We start from the raw sequence: 22,898 nt of genomic DNA, 5'->3' as shown, positions 1-22,898 counted from the left end.
TTACAACTAATATAACATTTAAAACTAAGTCACAACATGTACAATCTTAATAAATTGCACAACCATCTAAAAATTGATCTGGTACATTTTATTAAGGAGACTGGCGCAGACCATTTCACATTATTCAGCAGGGGAATCAGAATCAGAGTGCACAACAGAAAATAAAAAAATTAATCACATTAGTCCTTCATATTTAGTGTCTTTTGTTTTAAATACATTGATAAAAATGTATAGTTATTATAATTATAAATTTCTTTTGTGTTTCATTAGTATTTTATAAGTATTTAACCTTCGTTCCCTGTAAATAATTGAGTTCGTCCACATAGTAACCAGGATAGTCTGGTGGCCATTTTGAGTTTGTCGATTCATAATTTTGACGTGATAGTCCAGATAAACTGTAGTAATACGACCCTATCATTGATCCCAGTCAATAGATTTTAAAGAATTAGTAAACACTAGCATCTAATAGTTAAGTGCATCCATATTTTAAGTCCCTAGAATGTCCTGAATTAAATAGCTTCACGTCTAAACACACCCTGCGTACAAGCGTAGTTCACCCGCTAAAACCGTGGACTTGTAGCGTTTAAATTTACATTAATAACGTGTACTAATTAAACCAAACTGACATTCAAACTTAAAATTCATTTATTAAAATGGAAATGAAACTTTAAAAATGATACTTACAACTTGTTTGAAGGCTCTAGCAAGGGTAAAATCCGTTTAGCATCATCGGTCGTCAACCTTTAAAACCGTTCGGCGAGCAACTTACTCGGGGCTGAAAGTCGACTCGAGGGTTATATGTTTATTGGGGGTACGGCTTCGCGACCGTAAATCAGAAATACTTGAATTTACAACACAAAGTAGTTATAAAACTGAACTTTACATCGGTGTAAAAATTAAAACAGAATTTGTTTGTTTCCGTGTATATATCGTCATTTAAAGTTTAAAATCTGTATTTTTTAAATGAAATAAACAAGTTATTTTTTCAATTTATACATCAAACGATAGCCTAGAATTCGATCTTTAAAATGACATTAAGATTATGCTTCTACGATGCTTCGTCGCGAAGCCGCGACCAAATAAAACAGTGTGGGGTCGATCGGTACACGCAAAACGGTGAAATTTGTTGACGTAACTGATACTTTTCAAACAAATATAAAACACATTCAAACATGTGTTACAGATATTAAAATACCAGATTACGACAGATAAAGACTTAAACTTTATTGACATATAATTTTTATTCTTATAGGACAACTAGAAGTAGTGAAATTTTTTTTTTGAAAACCGCAAAAACTGACCCTAAAACGCACTTTTTCGCCAGTTTGGACTACCTATAGTAACACACAGGGGTAATGTGAAAATGTCCACACACATGGGTACCTTGAAAATGTCCACACAAAATATCCATGTAAACGACAGCTAACAAACGACTAGCACCTCTAGACATGTCCCACTGACCTCCCCACGTCTGCTGCCCACAGCCGATGCCTCAGGTGCCGAGTACCAGGACCTGGTCTCAGAGCTACAGCTGTTGAAGGAGGTCGAGCACCCCAACATCATCAAACTGCTCGGCGTCTGCACGCAGAAAGGTAAGTCTTGTCACCTGGTCTGTACGCAGAAAGGTAAGTCTTGTCACCTGGTCTGCACGCAGAAAGGTAAGTCTTGTCACCTGGTCTGCACGCAGAAAGGTAAGTCTTGTCACCTGGTCTGCACGCAGAAAGGTAAGTCTTGTCACCTGGTCTGCACGCAGAAAGGTAAGTCTTGTCACCTGGTCTGCACACAGAAAGGTAAGTCTTGTCACCTGGTCTGCACACAGAAAGGTAAGTCTTGTCACCTGGTCTGCACACAGAAAGGTAAGTCTTGTCACCTGGTCTGCACACAGAAAGGTAAGTCTTGTCACCTGGTCTGCACACAGAAAGGTAAGTCTTGTCACCTGGTCTGCACACAGAAAGGTAAGTCTTGTCACCTGGTCTGCACACAGAAAGGTAAGTCTTGTCACCTGGTCTGCACACAGAAAGGTAAGTCTTGTCACCTGGTCTGCACACAGAAAGGTAAGTCTTGTCACCTGGTCTGCACACAGAAAGGTAAGTCTTGTCACCTGGTCTGCACACAGAAAGGTAAGTCTTGTCACCTGGTCTGCACACAGAAAGGTAAGTCTTGTCACCTGGTCTGCACGCAGAAAGGTAAGTCTTGTCAACTGGTCTGTACACAATTAAGTCTTGTCAACTGGTCTGTACACAATTAAGTCTTGTCAGCTGGTCTGTGGACAGGTGGATGTATCACCTGGCTCTGTAGACCATCCCTCACCACCAACCCGCACACCACTATCCCACAACACCAACCCGCACGCCACTATCCCGCACACCACCATCCCACAACACGTACCCGCACACCATCATCCCACACCACCATCCCACAACACCATCCCACAACACCAACCCGCACGTCACTATCCCGCACACCACCATCCCACAACACGTACCCGCATACCATCATCCCACAGCACTAACCCGCACACCACCATCCCACAGCACCAACCCACACCACCTACCCGCACACCACCATCCCACACCACCATCCCACACCACCATCCCACACCACCATCCCACACCAACATCCCACACCACCATCACACACCACCTACCCGCACACCATCATCCCACACCACCATACCACACCACCACACCACCATCCCACAACACCAACCCGCCCACCACCACCCTCCCCACCATCCCGCACACCACCACCCTCCCCACCAACCCGCACAACACCATCCCACACCACCATCCCACAACGCCACTCACCACATCCGGCCCAAACTAATTAGCATAACTCACGGATAAATTGACTTCTTGTGTCTGACACGTGCGGCTATTTGTCTTCCCGTCCTCCTCGTGGTTTCTTTCTATTTATAGATTCACTTTTTAAAAAATAAAAAATTCGGTCGACGAAATTAATTAAAGTTAACAACACTGTCGTGTAGTGGATGTTTGATTAGTCAACCAATACAATAACTGCCACACGTTTGGACTTTTGTTGTCTAAATTATTAATCGACTGAAATTGTTGGCCATTGTACGCCGGAATAATAACAATTAGATCTACACTATGACAAGAAACTACCTTTGGGCACGGGACTACAGACAGACAAAAAGACAGACAAAATGACAGACACCAACATTACCGGCTTTGAGTACCACAGATAGAAATAAACCTACGTAAAAAATTAAAATTAAAATGCTTTTATTATATTTATTACAAATCACACAAAAAATTACAAATGAAAAAATGCCAAAAAAGTAAAAGATAAATTTAGTTTGGTCTGACCTTACTAAAGGTATTTGTTGGTATGAGTAAAAATAAAAGCCTGGGCGCTCAATGATGATAATGGAACAGAGGCCTTATATTATGTTACAGAACGTAAGCCTGTCAAAGAACTCCTTATGAAAGGGAATATTTTCTCCATAAAAGAGCGCGTTTTCCTTAAAAAAAATATTTTCATATCAGTTTTTTAGTTCGACTTTTTAGCCACTCGTTGATGCTACTTTGACTGGGACTAAAAATATCTCAAAAATTGGGTTATCTTCCCACTAATTAGTTCGTGATAGACGATAGTGCACGAAATCAACCAACCGTGAAAAAAGTTCACACTCGACAGCCTGCAGATCAAACAATCGCTAGAATTTTTAAAATCGTGTTATCTCCCCGTTTATTATTAAATAGAGTAATTTCTAAATTAAATTTTAATGACTAATTGTGTAGCTAAATATATATATTTTTTTAAAATTCGATATTCTTGCATTGTCATCCAAGATCTACCATTGTGCCAATTTTCAGCTCAATCCGACAATGGAAAGTGAATTAAATTAATATTCCAAGATTTGCGAGCCACACATACACACACACACAAACACACACACATACTTAGTAAGTCAAATAAAAGCCTTTAAAAAGATAAATAGACCCCCGCCCCCACCCCCCAACCACCCCCTCCCAGGCGCCGACCAGCAGAGATAACTTATCACTCTGTGAAACGGACCCACGAACAATCTCATCAGCTGATAAAGGGAGAGAATTTGTGTAAAACTAATAAAGACGAGTAGCCTACCGTGATCTAGAATTTCCAATCTATTCCCAAAACTCTCGCGCTGCTTCTATCCCTACCCCTTCCCTTTACACCCCCACCCCGAAATCCCACGCGTGCCACACACACACACACACACACCCACACACACACCGTCGGTGGATTCAATGAATTCGATATAAGCTAATCTCGAATGGGCGATCCCATTTTTTTCCCAGAATTGACACGCGGAAATCATGCGCAAAAAATAGCAGCAAAAAAAATCTTGGGCAGAAATTTAAACTAAAAAACGTATTTTTAAGAATTTAACGAGTTCTAGGTTCACATTTTAGTTTATTTTTGAAGTTTTGAGTTATGTTCGCGGCTACACCCATGGTCGGGTGATCGAATCCCGGCAAGTCGGAGTTGACATGAAAACTGTTGAGAAGAAAGTTAGATTATCTATTTGGGAATATTTTTGAAGTGCTGGTTAATCAATTCTACCTGAAGGTTTAATTTACGCTTCTCATCTCTGGTCAAACGACACACATTGGAGGTTTAACTTTCAGTTCTTGTCTCTGGTCAACCGACACACATTGGAGGTTTAACTTTCAGTTCTTGTCTCTGGTCAACCGACACACATTGGAGGTTTAACTTTCAGTTCTTGTCTCTGGTCAACCGACAACATTGGAGGTTTAACTTTCTGTTCTTGTCTGTTCAACCGACACACATTGGAGGTTTAACTTTCTGTTCTTGTCTCTGGTCAACCGACACATCTTGGAGATTTAACTTCCAGTTTTTGTCTCTGGTCAACCGACACACCTCAAACGTATAACTTCCGCACTGAGACTTTGGCGTGTAGAATGCAGTAGCAATACTATTCACCACTACTTTTCCACTCTCCAGTTACTAATCCATTTATGTGACCTGCTGTTGGAAACAGAATAGTTCTACTTCACCTACCAAATCAAATGCTATTGCAAGTGTAATTGTTTTTGTGAGCAACGGCGCTGAAGAAATCACTGTTAAATTGCAAGCTATATTTTGCCTGTTTTGTTGTTTTCCTAACACTATTGCTGGCCATGACTTATAACCTAAGACTAATCCCAGATCCTAAGCCTAATACCGACCCCAACCCTGAACCCTGTCTGTCTTTAACTTTGGACTTAGTCTGTTACTGGACCATGATTCAAAACCCAACACCTACCCTTACCCTTGACCTTAACTCTAATTCTTGCCCTGACCTTAACAGTGATACTGACAGAGTACAAAACCGTAATTCTATGCTGTTCTAACACACTTTTTAAACCAGTTAGAACCGAAAAGAAATTGCAGAAAAGTTGATACAGAACTTCAAATGTGATTTAACACTTATAAATGAATTTTCGGCAACCTAACTGTAACGGTACTCAAGTTATCGAACTTACAGCAGACACACACACAAGAGACATACGGACAGAATTGCAAAGTCCAGTTTTTCCGACTCGACGACGCGTAAAACGCCGAGGCTTTGATACATCTGAATAAAAAATAAGTCCCCCATACTCCATATACGATGAATACTGAGGTGTAATATGATGAAAACTGTCAAAATTTCATGTGAATGGTATGCATGATTTCAATACTTCCTCTATACTCTCTGTATACGAGATAGTAAAAACTAAGCTATTCGTCGCAATTAACCTTTTGCGGTTGTCCATTTTTGTGTCGCAATTAACCCTCTAAGGCATGACACAAATGTACAGTTAACCTTATATGTCAGGAAATGAATGTCCAATTAACCCTTTATATATCAGGACATTTCCATCTCTATGTTGCAATTAACCCTCTCCGTGTCAGGACATCAAAGTCCAATTAACCCTCAATACATCAAGACATGGAAGTCCAGTTAACCCTCTACGTCCGAACGTGTGTCCACCTCTATGTTGACACATCCAGTGCAGCTTCCAGTATCACAGCTAAACCAAAATGGCGGATCAACACGATTAACGCCCCTGCTTCTCAGATCTGCATTGTGACATAATGGTCAGGTGATTACGAAATCAGGGGAGATCAAAGCAGCTGTCGATCTGGGTTTTTTTTTAAACTACATTTTGGCTTACATAGTTGTCTGAATAGAAATAAGCACAGATTGTTGTATAAGAAAAAGCCCACTTTGGTTGCGGAGTAATAAGCCCAGATTTTTTTAAGCAAAATTAAACCCAGATTGTTATATTAGAAGTAAACTTACATAATGAGATCAGAAACTAGCCCAAGTTGAAATCATTGAGTAAGCAAAATGTTGGAGTAGAACTAATAAAATCCTCTGATGACCGTATATAAGACAATCTAATTACCTATTATATAACCATCCTATGACTTACTATAAAACAATCATACGACCTATTTAAAAAACATCTATTTTGCCAGTATAAAGCGATCTAATAACCTTTTGTAAAACTACCAAGTAACATATAAAACCATCCCATATCCTATTTTAAAACCATAATATGACATTTTATAAAACCATGACATGACCTATTATAAAACCATCACATGACCTATTATAAAACCACAATATGACCTATTATAAAACCATCCCATGACCTATTATAAAACCATCACATGTCCTGTTATAAAACCATAATATGACCTATTATAAAACCATGACAAGACCTATTATAAAACCATCACATGTCCTGTTATAAAACCATAATATGACCTATTATAAAACCATCCCATGACCTATTATAAAACCATAATATGACCTATTATGAAACCATCCCATGACCTACCACCCACAAGAAAAGGTCAACCAGAAATCATGTTCCGTTAACAACATCACTCGCTAAATTTAATTTTTGGAAATCATTTTTAGCCTCACCTTTGTGCAAAACTCAATATCGCTAATTAAGTCAGCACTTGGGCTAATGAGACCGTACAAATGTAATCAAATTTGTGTTGACACCGCCTGCTTGGATACTGCTATGGTATCTCAGACCTGGGACTGATCCCACTATGTACATAACATGAGTTGTCTACTTCAATGACACTAGCGCTGTACAACACAAATATACGATACTGGGCGACCGGAAAGATGCGAACCGGAAAACTGCGCACAAAAAAACGTTTGCAAATACATTTTTTGTTTCCTTAAGTCTAGCTTTTATAGACATTAAAAAAGAATGATCACATGTACATTGTAGCATAATGAAACGCTTTTTCACGAAATATGACTACGTTAAAAAGTATTAGTATAATTTATCTTGTATTTAGGCATTTTTCCGTTTGCGCATTTTTCTGGGAACCGCGATACTGCCGAGGCGTTCAATGCCTTTTGAAATCTCGGCCAGTTTTGAGCTGGACGTTGGATTATAATAACACTAGTACAAATAATCGAACGAACTGAGCTTCTTGATAAAGTTTTGAGAAACAAAATCGAAAAGTATAATTGATTGTGATACATGTTTGCTACAGTTCACATAAAGAACCTAACTTTTTAATAAACACATCACTTCCTACATCTCACATCATCAATAGACACTTTAAATCACAAGTAGACATCTTACATCACAAGTAGACATCTCACATCACCAATACACATCATACTCCACCAATAGACATCCCAAATGTGGGATGAAAGAGTAACAGTAACAAGGTTTCTTGCACTTTAAGATGGCTTTTTTAATTAGATTTACGTTTGCTTTCAGTTAAAGTAAATAGGTTTATATGGTTTCATCTTCCTCTATCCCTTTTCCCTCCCCAATCATCCTCTCCCCCCCCCCCCACCTCACTAGCACCGCAGTGATGCCAGACTTCAAGAAAACATTTAATCTCTAATTGATTGTCTCACCTTACGATAAATCTTCAGTGTAGATGTTAGTTTTTCTTTTTCTTTTGTTTTGGTTTGAACTTCTTAATAACTTTAACAAACATTTTGGGTTAGGATTGATCTGAACTGAAATCTCATATCGACACTACCCCCCCCCCCCCCACCGACCTCTATGTTAACTTCAAATGCGTCCCTGTACCATATCTCCCCTACCCCCAGGCTCCCTGTAACACTCCTCCGCCCCCAGGCCTTGTACCCCATCTCCCCTACCCCCAGACCCCCATTAATACATCTCCTCCACCCCCAGGTCCACTGTACGTTATAGTCGAGTACTGTAACATGTCTCTCTACCCCTCCCCACCCCCCCCCCAGACCCCCACTATAACACGTCTCCTCCACCCCCAGGCCCCCTGTACGTTATAGTCGAGTACTGTGAACTCGGCTCACTCCGGAGTTTCCTGCGATCATCAAAGCTGAAGAACAAAGGACGAAGCTGGGAGGATAAAGAACGATGCGGGAACGAGTCCAACTTGGCCGACACCAGGGACTCCCGTATTCTGACTATGAGGGACCTGCTCTCGTTTGCCTGGCAGATAGCCAAAGGGATGGATTATTTAGCTGGATTAAAGGTGAGGATAAATTATTCAATACCAACTTAATTGTAACACTTTGCAGTTATTATAAAACGATAATTATTCAAACTTTTCCTCAGCTATGTATATGGTTTAATGATATAGTGCGGGACATGATTCAACTGTTTTGTATAATTTTGTTTACATGCTGGTAAGGCTGATCAGAGTTTGGGTCAGTGTTATTAAACGTGTCAGCTTAATTGTTTGAGTTAGTGCTAAAGATAGGAACAGCATTAGGGTTAAAGATACGGTCAGCATTAGGGTTTGGGTTAGGGACTTGTCATTGTTTTGATAAGTAGAAGCTGTTTGAGTTAGGAAAATTTGGCGGGAAGGAACACGAAAGATTGAAATGTATCGAGTGATGCAGCACGCGATTGCTGATTGATTTCTTAAGTTTTGGTTGCAATGGCCGTAAGGATGTCCCTGAGTCCACTCAGCTCTAATTGGTACCTGGCTCGAATCAGGTAAACTAAACTCGACGCAATCTACTCACGTGCCAATATTAAAGAACCCTTTGGACTCGACTTTATGAACCGTCACGTCTGATAAAGCACATAGTATATAGATCTAAACTATGCTAGCCGTGTGGAAAATATACTCTGATAAATTCAGCTACATGACCGGTTGCCGGACACTTGATACTGAAAATGCAGCTGCACGTCCGGCTGCCGGTTGCCATGATCGTGTATTAAAAAATAGAAACTCCAGCACCAAAAGGACAAGAAACCTTTTGGTCCTTGTGAGAAAAATCAAACCGCTTTGTTTCTGCCATCTTACCGTCTGATGGCTGGCACTCGTAGACTGATTGATGAGTTCAGGAGGGCCTAAACCCGACTCCAACAGCCCCCACACCCGACACCAACAGCCCCCATACCCGACAGCTTCAAACTAGTGCACGCGTCAACAGCTCGGTTGTCCTGTTTTTTCAGCCAATGAATTGCCTCTGCATATTTAATGAAGCTGGCTCGTTGTGACGTCACTGCCGACACGCCAGCATCACAGTTTTGATTTATTACTGCTGAAAAAAAACGCAATTTTTTTTCCAAAGGAAACCAACACCCGCTTTAAAAAAAAAAAAAGCTCTTTTTAACTCTTTTTTTTCTGTTTGTAAGCTGATAGATAAATGGGCCCGGCTAATGTTTCTGAAATTGTTTAAGGTAGGACGTGGAGATGAAAGAGGTGTTTTAATTATCGGATTTTTTTTTTTTTTTGCCTCCACTAGATCGTCCACAGGGATTTGGCGGCCAGAAATGTGCTGGTGACGGAGGGGATGAAGCTGAAGATTTCAGATTTCGGGCTCAGTCGGGATGTCTACGAGGCGGATACGTATCTTAAAATGAGCAAGGTAAACAAATGTGGTTGCATGTCTAGGTAAATAAACAAAGCTGCATGTCTGGGTAGACAAAAGTCTCCAGGTCTAGGTAAACAAACTGCTACAGGTCTAGGTAAACAAACGGCTACAGGTCTAGGTAAACAAACAGCTACAGGTCTAGGTAAACAAACAGCTACAGGTCTAGGTAAACAAACTGCTACAGGTCTAGGTAAACAAACTGCTACAGGTCTAGGTAAACAAACTGCTACAGGTCTAGGTAAACAAACTGCTACAGGTCTAGGTAAACAAACTGCTCCAGGTGTAGGTAAACAAACTGCTACAGGTCTAGGTAAACAAACTGCTACAGGTCTAGGTAAACAAACTGCTGCAGGTCTAGGTAAACAAACTGCTCCAGGTCTAGGTAAACAAACTGCTACAGGTCTAGGTAAACAAACTGCTCCAGGTCTAGGTAAACAAACTGCTCCAGGTCTAGGTAAACAAACTGCTACAGGTCTAGGTAAACAAACTGCTCCAGGTCTAGGTAAACAAACTGCTCCAGGTCTAGGTAAAAAAAACTGCTACAGGTCTAAGTAAACAAACTGCTCCAGGTCTAGGTAAACAAACTGCTACAGGTCTAGGTAAACAAACTGCTACAGGTCTAGGTAAACAAACTGCTCCAGGTCTAGGTAAAAAAAACTGCTACAGGTCTAGGTAAACAAACTGCTCCTGGTCTAGGTAAACAAACTGCTCCAGGTCTAGGTAAACAAACTGCTCCAGGTCTAGGTAAAAAAAACTGCTACAGGTCTAGGTAAACAAACTGCTACAGGTCTAGGTAAACAAACTGCTCCAGGTCTAGGTAAAAAAAACTGCTACAGGTCTAGGTAAACAAACTGCTCCTGGTCTAGGTAAACAAACTGCTACAGGTCTAGGTAAACAAACTGCTACAGGTCTAGGTAAACAAACTGCTACAGGTCTAGGTAAACAAACTGCTACAGGTCTAGGTAAACAAACTGCTACAGGTCTAGGTAAACAAACTGCACCAGGTCTAGGTAAACAAACTGCTACAGGTCTAGGTAAACAAACTGCTACAGGTCTAGGTAAACAAACTGCTCCAGGTCTAGGTAAAAAAAACTGCTACAGGTCTAGGTAAACAAACTGCTACAGGTCTAGGTAAACAAACTGCTCCAGGTCTAGGTAAAAAAAACTGCTACAGGTCTAGGTAAACAAACTGCTCCTGGTCTAGGTAAACAAACTGCTACAGGTCTAGGTAAACAAACTGCTACAGGTCTAGGTAAACAAACTGCTACAGGTCTAGGTAAACAAACTGCTACAGGTCTAGGTAAACAAACTGCTACAGGTCTAGGTAAACAAACTGCACCAGGTCTAGGTAAACAAACTGCTACAGGTCTAGGTAAACAAACTGCTACAGGTCTAGGTAAACAAACTGCTACAGGTCTAGGTAAACAAACTGCTCCAGGTCTAGGTAAAAAAAACTGCTCCAGGTCTAGGTAAACAAACTGCTCCAGGTCTAGGTAAAAAAAACTGCTACAGGTCTAGGTAAACAAACTGCTCCAGGTCTAGGTAAACAAACTGCTACAGGTCTAGGTAAACAAACTGCTACAGGTCTAGGTAAACAAACTGCTACAGGTCTAGGTAAACAAACTGCTCCAGGTCTAGGTAAACAAACTGCTACAGGTCTAGGTAAACAAACTGCTACAGGTCTAGGTAAACAAACTGCTACAGGTCTAGGTAAACAAACTGCTCCAGGTGTAGGTAAACAAACTGCTACAGGTCTAGGTAAACAAACTGCTACAGGTCTAGGTAAACAAACTGCTACAGGTCTAGGTAAACAAACTGCTACAGGTCTAGGTAAAAAAAACTGCTACAGGTCTAGGTAAACAAACATCGCTGTAAGTCTAGGTAAACAAACATCGCTGTAAGTCTAGGTAAACAAATTGCTACAGGTCTAGGTAAACAAACTGCTACAGGTCTAGGTAAACAAACATGGCTGTAAATCTAGGTAAATAAAAGTCTGCAGATCTAGCTAACCAAACATCGCTGTAACCCTAGGTAAACAAACTTGGCTTCAAATCAAGAGCCTAGTTTGCTAAAACACAAATTTGGGCGGGTTCTTCTGCATGTTATAGGCGCCTAAACTACAAGTCAAAGATTTGGGTGTGTGGTCGGTTGAGTAGTGTTACCTCCCCACCACTTAGTATGAGCTGAAAAAAAAAAGTTATAATTTAGGTAATTCTTTACATTTTTCTATGTTATGTTGAATACCACAAGACACATCAAATATTCTTCCCTTTCGAACAGCCATATCCATCGCAGACCAGTTAGATTTTTTAATTACATTTTAAGACATACAAAAATAGTAATCTAATATATAAAGCTCAATTCTGTATGTAACATGTTTGTAAAATGTAAAACGTTTGTCGTGGATACTTCGATGGATTTAAGTGTTAGATTTTTATAGTGCTCAGGGTCTAAATTTATGAGTAAAAAATTACTAGTAATAATTTATTTTTAGTTTTAGACAGTTTGGAAGAAAAAAGATCAACAGCACTTATCAATCACCTTCAATCACCACTTCATGTTCTAAAATAACAGACTGACTTCCTTGCTGAATAAAAATGTGACCTTCCCTGCCATATAACACAATGAACTTGCATAAGGTTAAATATAGTATCCTCTCTGCTAATCCACACAATGACTATTCCTGCTATATTACACAGTGAACCAATCTGATACAATACACAGTCATCTCCCCTGGTAAATTACACACTAATCTTTCTAATAAGTTTTAGAGTTACTACCCCTGATAAGTTACACAGTGACCTCCCCTGCTTAATAATTTAGTATTCTCCCCTGTGAAGCTCATGGGTTGTTTTTTTTTTATTAATGAAATGCTATTTTTATAAAGCTCTATAATAAAATTGTGCCCACATTCTTACAATGAATGTTTGTCCCGTCGGTTAACCCAAACCCACGTTATTCGTCTAGAATTAAGTTTAGGAGTAGGGTAACGGTTATACAGGTCTAGTTCCGTGGATTATTGTAATGTATGGGCTTGTTGCATTGTTGTCAGCGTCGTTGATTCTATGAATATGAAAGTATGGGTAATCAATGAGCTGCATTATTGGAAAATTGGTGGGGGGGAGGGAACCCGGTCAAATGGACGTTTGCCAAGTCGGTGACGCGACAACTCGGAGAAAGGTCACCTGGGCGAGGAGATGTCAATTTTTGTTGTTTAAAAAAAACAACCTCTAAATTAAAGAAAATTCTTTTGTGAGATTTCAACTCAAATAACAACATACAAAGATATCATTGTCATTACAAGACTTGAATTCCTACACTAGTAAATGTGAAGATAAAGATGGCAGATGAAATTTAGGTAATGTACTATTAATGTTTAAGGAAAAGTGTCATTGACTTTAAAAATGTGGATTGGAGTAAGAACGAACATTTAATACCGCTGAAATTAAATTATGAAATTAGATTAGCCATTGAAACGAAGAAACCGTATGTGAGGGGAAGGAACTGTGCAAGAAACGAAAGATAATTACAAATTTAAACAAATAAAACGTTACCTCCCCTGGTGTTTTAAAGTGGAAAGAAAGATAAGCCCAAGATGTGGAACATTTTATTTGAATTGGTCTGAGAAAGTTGTAGGTTCACTTTTTATCATTGGGCCTCTAGAATCTTGGCGCCTCCACAACATTCACCACATTCATTCTATCGGGTACCTAATCACACAACACTCAACACATATGTGGGTACCTAATCACTCAACACTCAACACACATATGGGTACCTAATCACACAACACTCAACACATATATGGGTACCTAATCACACAACACTCAACACATATGTGGGTACCTAATCACTCAACACTCAACACATATATGGGTACCTAATCACACAACACTCAACACATATATGGGTACCTAATCACACAACACTCAACACATAAATGGGTACCTAATTACACAACACTCAACACATATATGGGTACCTAATTACACAACACTCAACACATATATGGGTACCTAATCACACAACACTCAACACATATATGGGTACCTGATCACACAACACTCAACACATATATGGGTACTTAATCACACAACACATATATGGGTACCTAATCACACAACACTCATCCCATATATGGGTACCCATTTTCACCACACTCAACACATATATGGGTACCTAATCACACAACACTCAACACATATATGGGTACCTAATCACACAACACTCAACACATATATGGGTACCTAATCACACAACACTCAACACATATATGGGTACCTAATCACACAACACTCAACACATATATGGGTACCTAATCACACAACACTCAACACATATATGGGTACCTTATCACACAACACTCAACACATATATGGGTCCCTGATCACACAACACTCAACACATATATGGGTACCTAATCACACAACACTCAACACATATATGGGTCCCTGATCACACAACACTCAACACATATATGGGTACCTAATCACACAACACTCCACATATATGGGTACATAATCACACAACACTCAACACATATATATGGGAACCTAATCACACAACACTCAACACGTATATGGGTACCTAATCACACAATACTCAACACATATATGGGTACCTAATCACACAACACTCAATACATATATGGGTACCTAATCACAAAACACTGTTCCCATAAATGGGTACCTAATCACACAACAGTCAACACATATATGGGTACTTGATCACACAACACTCAACACATATATGGGTACTTAATCACACAACACATATATGGGTACCTAATCACACAACACTCATCCCATATATGGGTACCCATTTTCACCACACTCAACACATATATGGGTACCTAATCACACAACACTCAACACATATATGGGTACCTAATCACACAACACTCAACACATATATGGGTACCTAATCACACAACACTCAACACATATATGGGTACCTAATCACACAACACTCAACACATATATGGGTACCTAATTACACAACACTCAACACATATATGGGTACCTTATCACACAACACTCAACACATATATGGGTCCCTGATCACACAACACTCAACACATATATGGGTACTTAATCACACAACACTCAACACATATATGGGTCCCTGATCACACAACACTCAACACATATATGGGTACCTAATCACACAACACTCTACATATATGGGTACATAATCACACAACACTCAACACATATATATGGGAACCTAATCACACAACACTCAACACGTATATGGGTACCTCATCACACAACACTCAACACATATATGGGTACCTGATCACACAACACTCAACACGTATATGGGTATCTACTCACACAATACTCAACACATATATGGGTACCTAATCACACAACACTCAACACATATGTGGGTACTTAATCACACAACACATATATGGGTACCTGATCACACAACACTCAACACGTATATGGGTATCTACTCACACAATACTCAACACATATATGGGTACCTAATCACACAACACTCAACACATATATGGGTACCTAATCACACAACACTCAACACATATATGGGTACCTAATCACACAACACTCAATACATATATGGGTACCTAATCACAAAACACTGTTCCCATAAATGGGTACCTAATCACACAACAGTCAACACATATATGGGTACTTGATCACACAACACTCAATACATATATGGGTACCTAATCACACAATACTCAACACATATATAAGTACCTAAAAAAACAACACTCAACACATACATGGGTACCTAAAAAAAAACACTCAACACATATATGGGTACCTAAAAAAAAACTACACTCAACACATATATGGGTACCTACTTTCACCACACACATCCCATATATGGATACCCACTATCAAAACACAAATAAGTAACTGTTTTAAACCCTAAACTTTACCCTAACATTTACCCTAAATTTAATCCAGGGGAGACAATGTAATGTATGAAGACAACACGCCTGTAGACTTATCTCGGATTATTCATATATATATATATATATATATATATATATATATATATATATATATATATATATATATATATATATATATATACAGACAAACACATACAATTTCGTAATATTAGACCTACAATGTTACTTAAGGCTCGCATGAGACAAATACAGAAAGTGTTGGGTTTTGAGTTTCTTTTTTATCAGACCTTCAGGGGTTCAGACCTTTTAGGGTTCAGACCTTTCATGATTCACACATCCCAGGGTTCAGACCTTCCATGGTTCACACCTTTGAGGGTTCATACCTCCCAGGGAACCAGGACTCAGGGAGTCCAGCCCCTAACAAGGATCAAATATTCGAAATAAGCCGAAAAATGAACCCCCCCCCCCCACTCTTATACATACTCCAAGCGTTTTGTCCTGTATCGTGTTTCCTATGTCGTGTTTGTTTGGATCCGCTAGGGAGGGGAAGGTTTTCCAGTTCTGCTAAATATTCATTGTTAACAGATCACGCACATCACACACATCACCCAAATCACACAGGCACAACAGCACTTATTTCGCGTATGGCTTTACCGGCCTAGCGACGTGGATGAAAAACTAAATGTCATCTTAACCCTAAGTTGTGATTCCCAGAATATTGACAATAACCTAACTAGTGAAATAAAATCTAAGTTTTTTTAAGTCTTAACTTCACAAGCTAAACGCTAATCCCTATAAGACAAAACATAATCCCATCAAATTATACCCTAACACTAACACATTTTTAAACCTCTATCCTTAAATAGATAAAAAGTAATCCTGTATAAAAGAAAACATAATCCCATCAAATTATACCCTAACACTAACCCATTTTTAAACCTCTATCCTTAAATAGATAAAAACTAATCCATATATAAGAGAAAATATAATCCCCACAAATAATACCCTAACACTAACAAATTTTACGGACTTAGATTGGTAAATTCAACACTTCTAGTAAACACGGACAACGTGTTGAAAAACAAAGTGCAGCAAGGTTACACCGCGATTATTATCTCTGCATGACTTGTAACGAAGACTTTAGGTCGAAACGTCTCCATTTGTTGTGGTTTCAGGGCCGTATGCCAGTCAAGTGGATGGCGCCTGAGTCCTTGTATGCTCAGATCTACACAATGAAGAGTGACATGTGAGTTGTCTCCCTTTTATTCAATTCTTTTTTTTTTTTTTTTTTTTATTTGTTTTTCGTTTTTTTTTTTTGTTTTTTTTTTGTGGCTAAGTTACATGCTATTTGGGTAAGTTTAGACTTGCGAGGATGTATCATTACGGGCGTCATTAATCTTGTTGGAGGTGCATTCAGAATGCTCTGTGAGAAGCATGTATTAGAAGCTGAGAGGTGCATTTGTAATTCGAGGATGGTGAGATTGTATAACCCAGGCGGTTCCCAGAAAAATGCGCAACAGAAAATTGTGCAATCTAAAAAATTGCGCAAACAGAATAATGCACAATATAAAAATTGCGCAAACAGAAAATACGGAAATACAAACTCATTTTTACTTTCTCGTATATACGAAGTAGCCTATAGAGAAAGTCTTGTAATCGTGCAAAAAAAAAATCGAGATTTTTACAAATCTCGACGTTTTACACCTCACTGATACGGAAAAACATAATTTTGCAAACTTGTCCGTATGTCTGTGTGTCTGTCTGTCTGTCTGTCCGTGTGTAAACACGATAACTTGAGTACCGTTATAGCTAGGTTGATGAAATTTCATATATAAGTATTTTATCAAAATCGTAGATCCGTATCAACTTTTGAGCGATTTCCGATAACCGGAAGTGGTACTTTTCCTACTTTGAATTTTTCAAAAGCCTATAACTTGAGTACTATTTCAGATAGATAAATGAAATTTCACATGTAAGTAAAAGATCTAATTCTCTACCTTCTGTTAAATTTTGAGTAATTTCCGTTTGACCGGAAGTAGTAATTTACGCTACTTCCAATTTCTCAAAAAACTAATGTAAATTTTAAAAGTACTAATAATATTGCGCACTATTATGCGCTTTTTTATTTGGCGTTCACTTGGTGCGCAATTAATTTGTCTACGAGATTTTATTCTATTTTTAAAACTTTAAGTATTTAAAATGGATTAAAAATCATGTCTATAGCCCGAGTTCCCATCCCCTGTTATTTTATATAAGAATATTCGAGAAAGTTTAGGGGAGATCACTCCCGGTTTATTCTGATAGAGTTTTAGTCAATCATATTAAGCGGAAAGATGTTTAATTATTCAACTCTTTAAATATTTTCATTCTTTGCTAACGTCCTTGATTTATAGATTTTTTTTTTTTAAATGCGTATGCTCACTGTTTCGTGCACAAATTTCCGTTCAGCGAATTTCTATTGCGTATTTTTCTGGTCAACAACCCAGGTAGTAAAGTCATGAGATGTTGAGGGATGGGGGCGCTACAGCCCAGGTAGGAGGGTTATTATTCATCATAGCTTTCGTTGGATGGATATCTAGTATTCAGCGAAGCGGGATAACTCGAAACGTGGGAAGAGAGTAATGTCCCCTGGCTGTAGTAATCTGGCTCTAGCTGTTTTTTTAAGGCTGTCATAAAGAAATCTTAAGACAAATTATTTTCTTCTTTTCCAGCTGGTCTTACGGCATTGTTCTGTGGGAGATTGTTACTCTCGGTAAGATCAAGTTTCATTTTAAAAATAAACTATCCTGAGCAAGAAATAGAAATAACTTTTTTTTTAATCTAGTTAGTAAGAATAGCATGGTCTTTGAGTAGAAAAAAACGAGTTATAGACATGAAGAAGTGTCGTTTTAAAAAAACATGATCAAATCGATTCAATTTTTCTTTTTCTTTTACCAACGACAGGGGCGTCGCCCTACCCAGGCATACCCCCGGAGAGAATCTTCCCTCTACTCAGCACTGGCTACCGGATGGACAGACCGGAAGATTGCCCGGAGGAATTGTGAGTCACGTGATTTCATCTTGTAGTCACGTGATTTAATCTTGTAGTCACGTGATTTGATATTATGGTCTCGTGATTTAATATTGTGGTCATGTGATTTAATCTTGTAGTCACGTGATTTGATATTATGGTCTCGTGATTTAATGTTGTGGTCACGTGATTTAATCTTGCAGTCACGGGATTTGATATTATGGTCTCGTGATTTAATGTTGTGGTCATGTGCAGTGGCGTAGCGAGGTCGGGTGTCACCCGGTGCGGCACTTAATGGTGTCACCCCCCCAGAGGCATAGAGACCCTTCCCAGGGACAAACTTTAAAATTTTCGATTTGCACCCCCCCCTCAAACTTTCGATTTGCACCCCCCCCCCCCCCTCGAGTTTTCGATTTGCACCCCCCCCCCCCCCTCAAACTTTCGATTTGCACCCCCCCCTCGAGTTTTTCTCTATGTATTTTGCTATTTTTTGCCTTGGTGTCACCCCCCTAAATGGTGTCACCCGGTGCGGTCCGCACCCCCCCGCCCCCCCCCCCCTCGCTACGCCCCTGGTCATGTGATTTAATCTAGTGGTCACGTAATTTAATATTGTGGCGGGCTTAACCCTAAACCCGCCTTATCTCTAAATACGACAATAGGTCCAATACTGCTCTATCCTGAACCCTAACTCTTAAAGTAATATCGGTAGAAAAAAAAAAGCAATGATGTAATGCCCTACTTGTGCATTATTTTACAACCGTACGTTATATCATTCATCTACGGCCTATATACGTACAGTGTCATTTATCAAAAAGTTCGTGTTTACAGGTACGCCATCATGCAGAAGTGTTGGAAAACGGAGCCTGAAAATCGTCCACATTTCTCTGTGCTGAGGGACATACTCGATCACTTATTGCAACAGAATATGGTAAACATACTCGATTACTTTTTGCAACAGAATATGGTAAACATACTCGATTACTTTTTGCAACAGAATATGGTAAACATACTCGATTACTCATTGCAACAGAATATGGTAAACATACTCGATCACTTATTGCAACAGAATATGGTAAACATACTCGATTACTTATTGCAACAGAATATGGTAAACATAATCGATTACTTATTGCAACAGAATATGGTAAACATACTCGATTACTTAGTGCAACAGAATATGGTAAACATACTCGATTACTTATTGCAACAGAATATGGTAAACATACTCGATTACTTATTGCAACAGAATATGGTAAACATACTCGATTATTTATTGCAACAGAATATGGTAAACATACTCGATTATTTATTGCAACAGAATATGGTAAACATACTCGATTACTTAGTGCAACAGAATATGGTAAACATACTCGATTACTTATTGCAACAGAATATGGTAAACATACTCGATTACTTATTACAAACAAAAATATGGTAAACATACTCGATTACTTATTGCAACAGAATATGGTAAACATACTCGATTACTTAGTGCAACAGAATATGGTAAACATACTCGATTACTTATTGCAACAGAATATGGTAAACATACTCGATTACTTATTACAAACAAAAATATGGTAAACATACTCGATTACTTATTGCAACAGAATATGGTAAACATACTCAATTACTTATTGCAACAGAATATGGTAAACATACTCGATCACTTATTGCAACAGAATATGGTAAACATACTAAATTACTTATTGCAACAGAATATAGTAAACAATTGCATTGCTCCCAACACAACAAGTCCCGCTACGCCTACCAAAAAGAAAAGAAAATGCCGATTTTCTTTTTCGTCATAGCACTTTAAGTCTACTGGAATAAAATTGCAAACTTCTTTCGATTGTTGGCTAGTAAATTATTTTTAACTATAAATAATTTTCTGTGAGTGGTATAAAAAATTATTTATTCTATCGCCGACTATAGAAGATATTCATTCAACGTATTCTCTGGGGACGGGTTGGCTAGTCCACTCCCCTCGAGCGCCGCGTCATTGAGGTGCCACGAGAGTCTCAGTTTTGGGTTAATAAGTCCGTTAGTTCCAGATTTATCTGAATCTCCTGCCTGAGTGCTCACTTTTTTTTTTGTCCATGGGCGTCTAATGACTATAGGAAGAGACATGCGAACCCAACGCCCGCTTCCTACACCCACTTCTTCCCCTCCCAGCTTATTTTATCCACCAATTGGATACTAGATTTATAAATAGTTTGACGATGTGTTCTTTGTGGCAGTTTTTTTCCACCTCATACCCCTCCCTATCCTTTAAATCATATACTTTTTTTTTCATATAATTGCCTATGCACCCAATAAACACACACCCCATATATTGGTGTGTTGTTTATTTTTAATTTTTTTACTTTAAAACTGACCAGTAATGGGATCATTTGTAAGAATTTATTGTTTAACCTGTAACTCATAGGGCTTAAGTTTCAACCAGCGCCGCAACCTTACTCCCGCCCCCTCTCACACATATACGCACATCCCCATTTGAAAGCCCTGAAAATAGTTACTAAGCTTTTGTTCTGAGATATTATTTTAATATCAGTAGGTATATCATGCTTTTGAATAAATACGCTTACTTGCACTAAATATATGTCTACATTTCAATAAAAATTAAAATGCACAAATTATCAGAAATGAAAAATAATAATAAATACTAGATATTAAGTTATTAAGTTATTAAAAATAAATCTAATTCTTTTTTTTTACAGGAATATCTCGAATTATCAAATGGCAACTACTTCTCGTCCATCACTAGTTATGGTGAGTAGCTACCTAGAATTTTTTAAAAAAATATACTTCTCAATTATTGTAATTCTGATTTATTATAAGAAGGGAGTGGTCAGCCCTTCGCACCCCTTTGTTACGCCTTACAGTGATAATAACCAATAGATATTTTTGTTTCGTTATTTATTACACCTCCATCTTTTTTTCAACTACTGCCTCAGATTTTGACGAGAGGCCGTGTGACGTCATCCACCACTACAACAACACCAGCACCACCAGCAGCACCAAACAGTGCCCGCCGGACGCCTACGTGACCACCAGCTGGCCCTCGGAGGAGCTCGGGGACAGCGAGTGTCCGGAGCTGTCCAAACTGCTGGTCCACCCGGAGAAGGAGGAGACGGACGAGGAGCTGGTGACCCAGCTTAGCATGGGCTACCACGACGGTCACAAGAAGCCCGGCAGGGTGCTGGTCCATGAGAACTTCACCTACGTCTGAGGGCATGACGGGATTCGCGAGATATTTAAGTACTGAAATGTTTTTGCTGAATTCTCGAGTCACGGAAGAAATTTTATAAAATTTCTATGTGATATTTTCCGGAACAAAATGAAACTTCAACAACAAATTAATGAAGCTTGTGATCGTTAAGGGATGGTCTCTGCTCTCATAAAAGAAATCAAAGTGACATATTGCGGATTGTATAATTTAATGTTGTTACACTTTCCAAAGCTATGAAATAATGTACATATTTTACTATTGTGTGCCATTACCGATAAACTTTTTGAAAAAAAAATTATTGACTTTGTGGAATCAACGCTAATTTTTTTTCTTGATTTCATAAAAAAAGCTGATTTCATAGATCACCATTATGTTAGCATTTTCAATGTTGAAACAAGCACATAAACGCACCACACACATACATATGTACATTCACATTCATCACAAATGTATTCACACACACATATATATGTATACATATATATATATATATATATATATATATATATATATATATATATATATATATATATATATATATACATGTATATATATATATACATATATATGTATATATACATATATATGTATATATATACATGTGTATATATATATATATATATATATATATATATATATATATAAACATGTATTTATACATATACTTATATGTAAAAATAATTTATACTTATATTAATATAAACATATTATATATATACCTGTATATATATATATATATATACATATATATATATATATATATATATATATATATATATATATATATATATATATATATATATATATATATATATATATATATATATATATATATACACCTGTATATATATATATATATATATATATATATATATATATATATATATATATATATATATATATATAT

General features: G+C 38.2%; 1 protein-coding gene across 1 annotated transcript in view; it reads left to right on the top strand.

Moving 5' to 3' along the window:
* LOC131952656 (proto-oncogene tyrosine-protein kinase receptor Ret) overlaps nt 1–22,443 on the top strand; it is a 116,812-nt gene extending 94,369 nt beyond the window's left edge. The window contains exons 15-23 of the mRNA XM_059315454.1: nt 1,485–1,592; nt 8,282–8,505; nt 9,731–9,853; nt 16,925–16,995; nt 18,461–18,501; nt 18,693–18,789; nt 19,588–19,687; nt 21,480–21,531; nt 21,717–22,443. Of these exons, the coding sequence (XP_059171437.1) occupies nt 1,485–1,592; nt 8,282–8,505; nt 9,731–9,853; nt 16,925–16,995; nt 18,461–18,501; nt 18,693–18,789; nt 19,588–19,687; nt 21,480–21,531; nt 21,717–21,991 (1,091 nt within the window). The 3' untranslated portion in view covers nt 21,992–22,443. The remainder of the gene's footprint in view (nt 1–1,484; nt 1,593–8,281; nt 8,506–9,730; nt 9,854–16,924; nt 16,996–18,460; nt 18,502–18,692; nt 18,790–19,587; nt 19,688–21,479; nt 21,532–21,716) is intronic.
* Nucleotides 22,444–22,898: the final 455 nt, after the last annotated feature.

Source organism: Physella acuta, unplaced genomic scaffold (assembly GCF_028476545.2).
Source record: "Physella acuta isolate Inbredline_101_S28 unplaced genomic scaffold, ASM2847654v3 ptg000008l, whole genome shotgun sequence".
NCBI classification, from domain to species: Eukaryota; Metazoa; Mollusca; class Gastropoda; family Physidae; genus Physella; species Physella acuta.
This window is presented reverse-complemented; position numbering and strand designations above follow the sequence as displayed.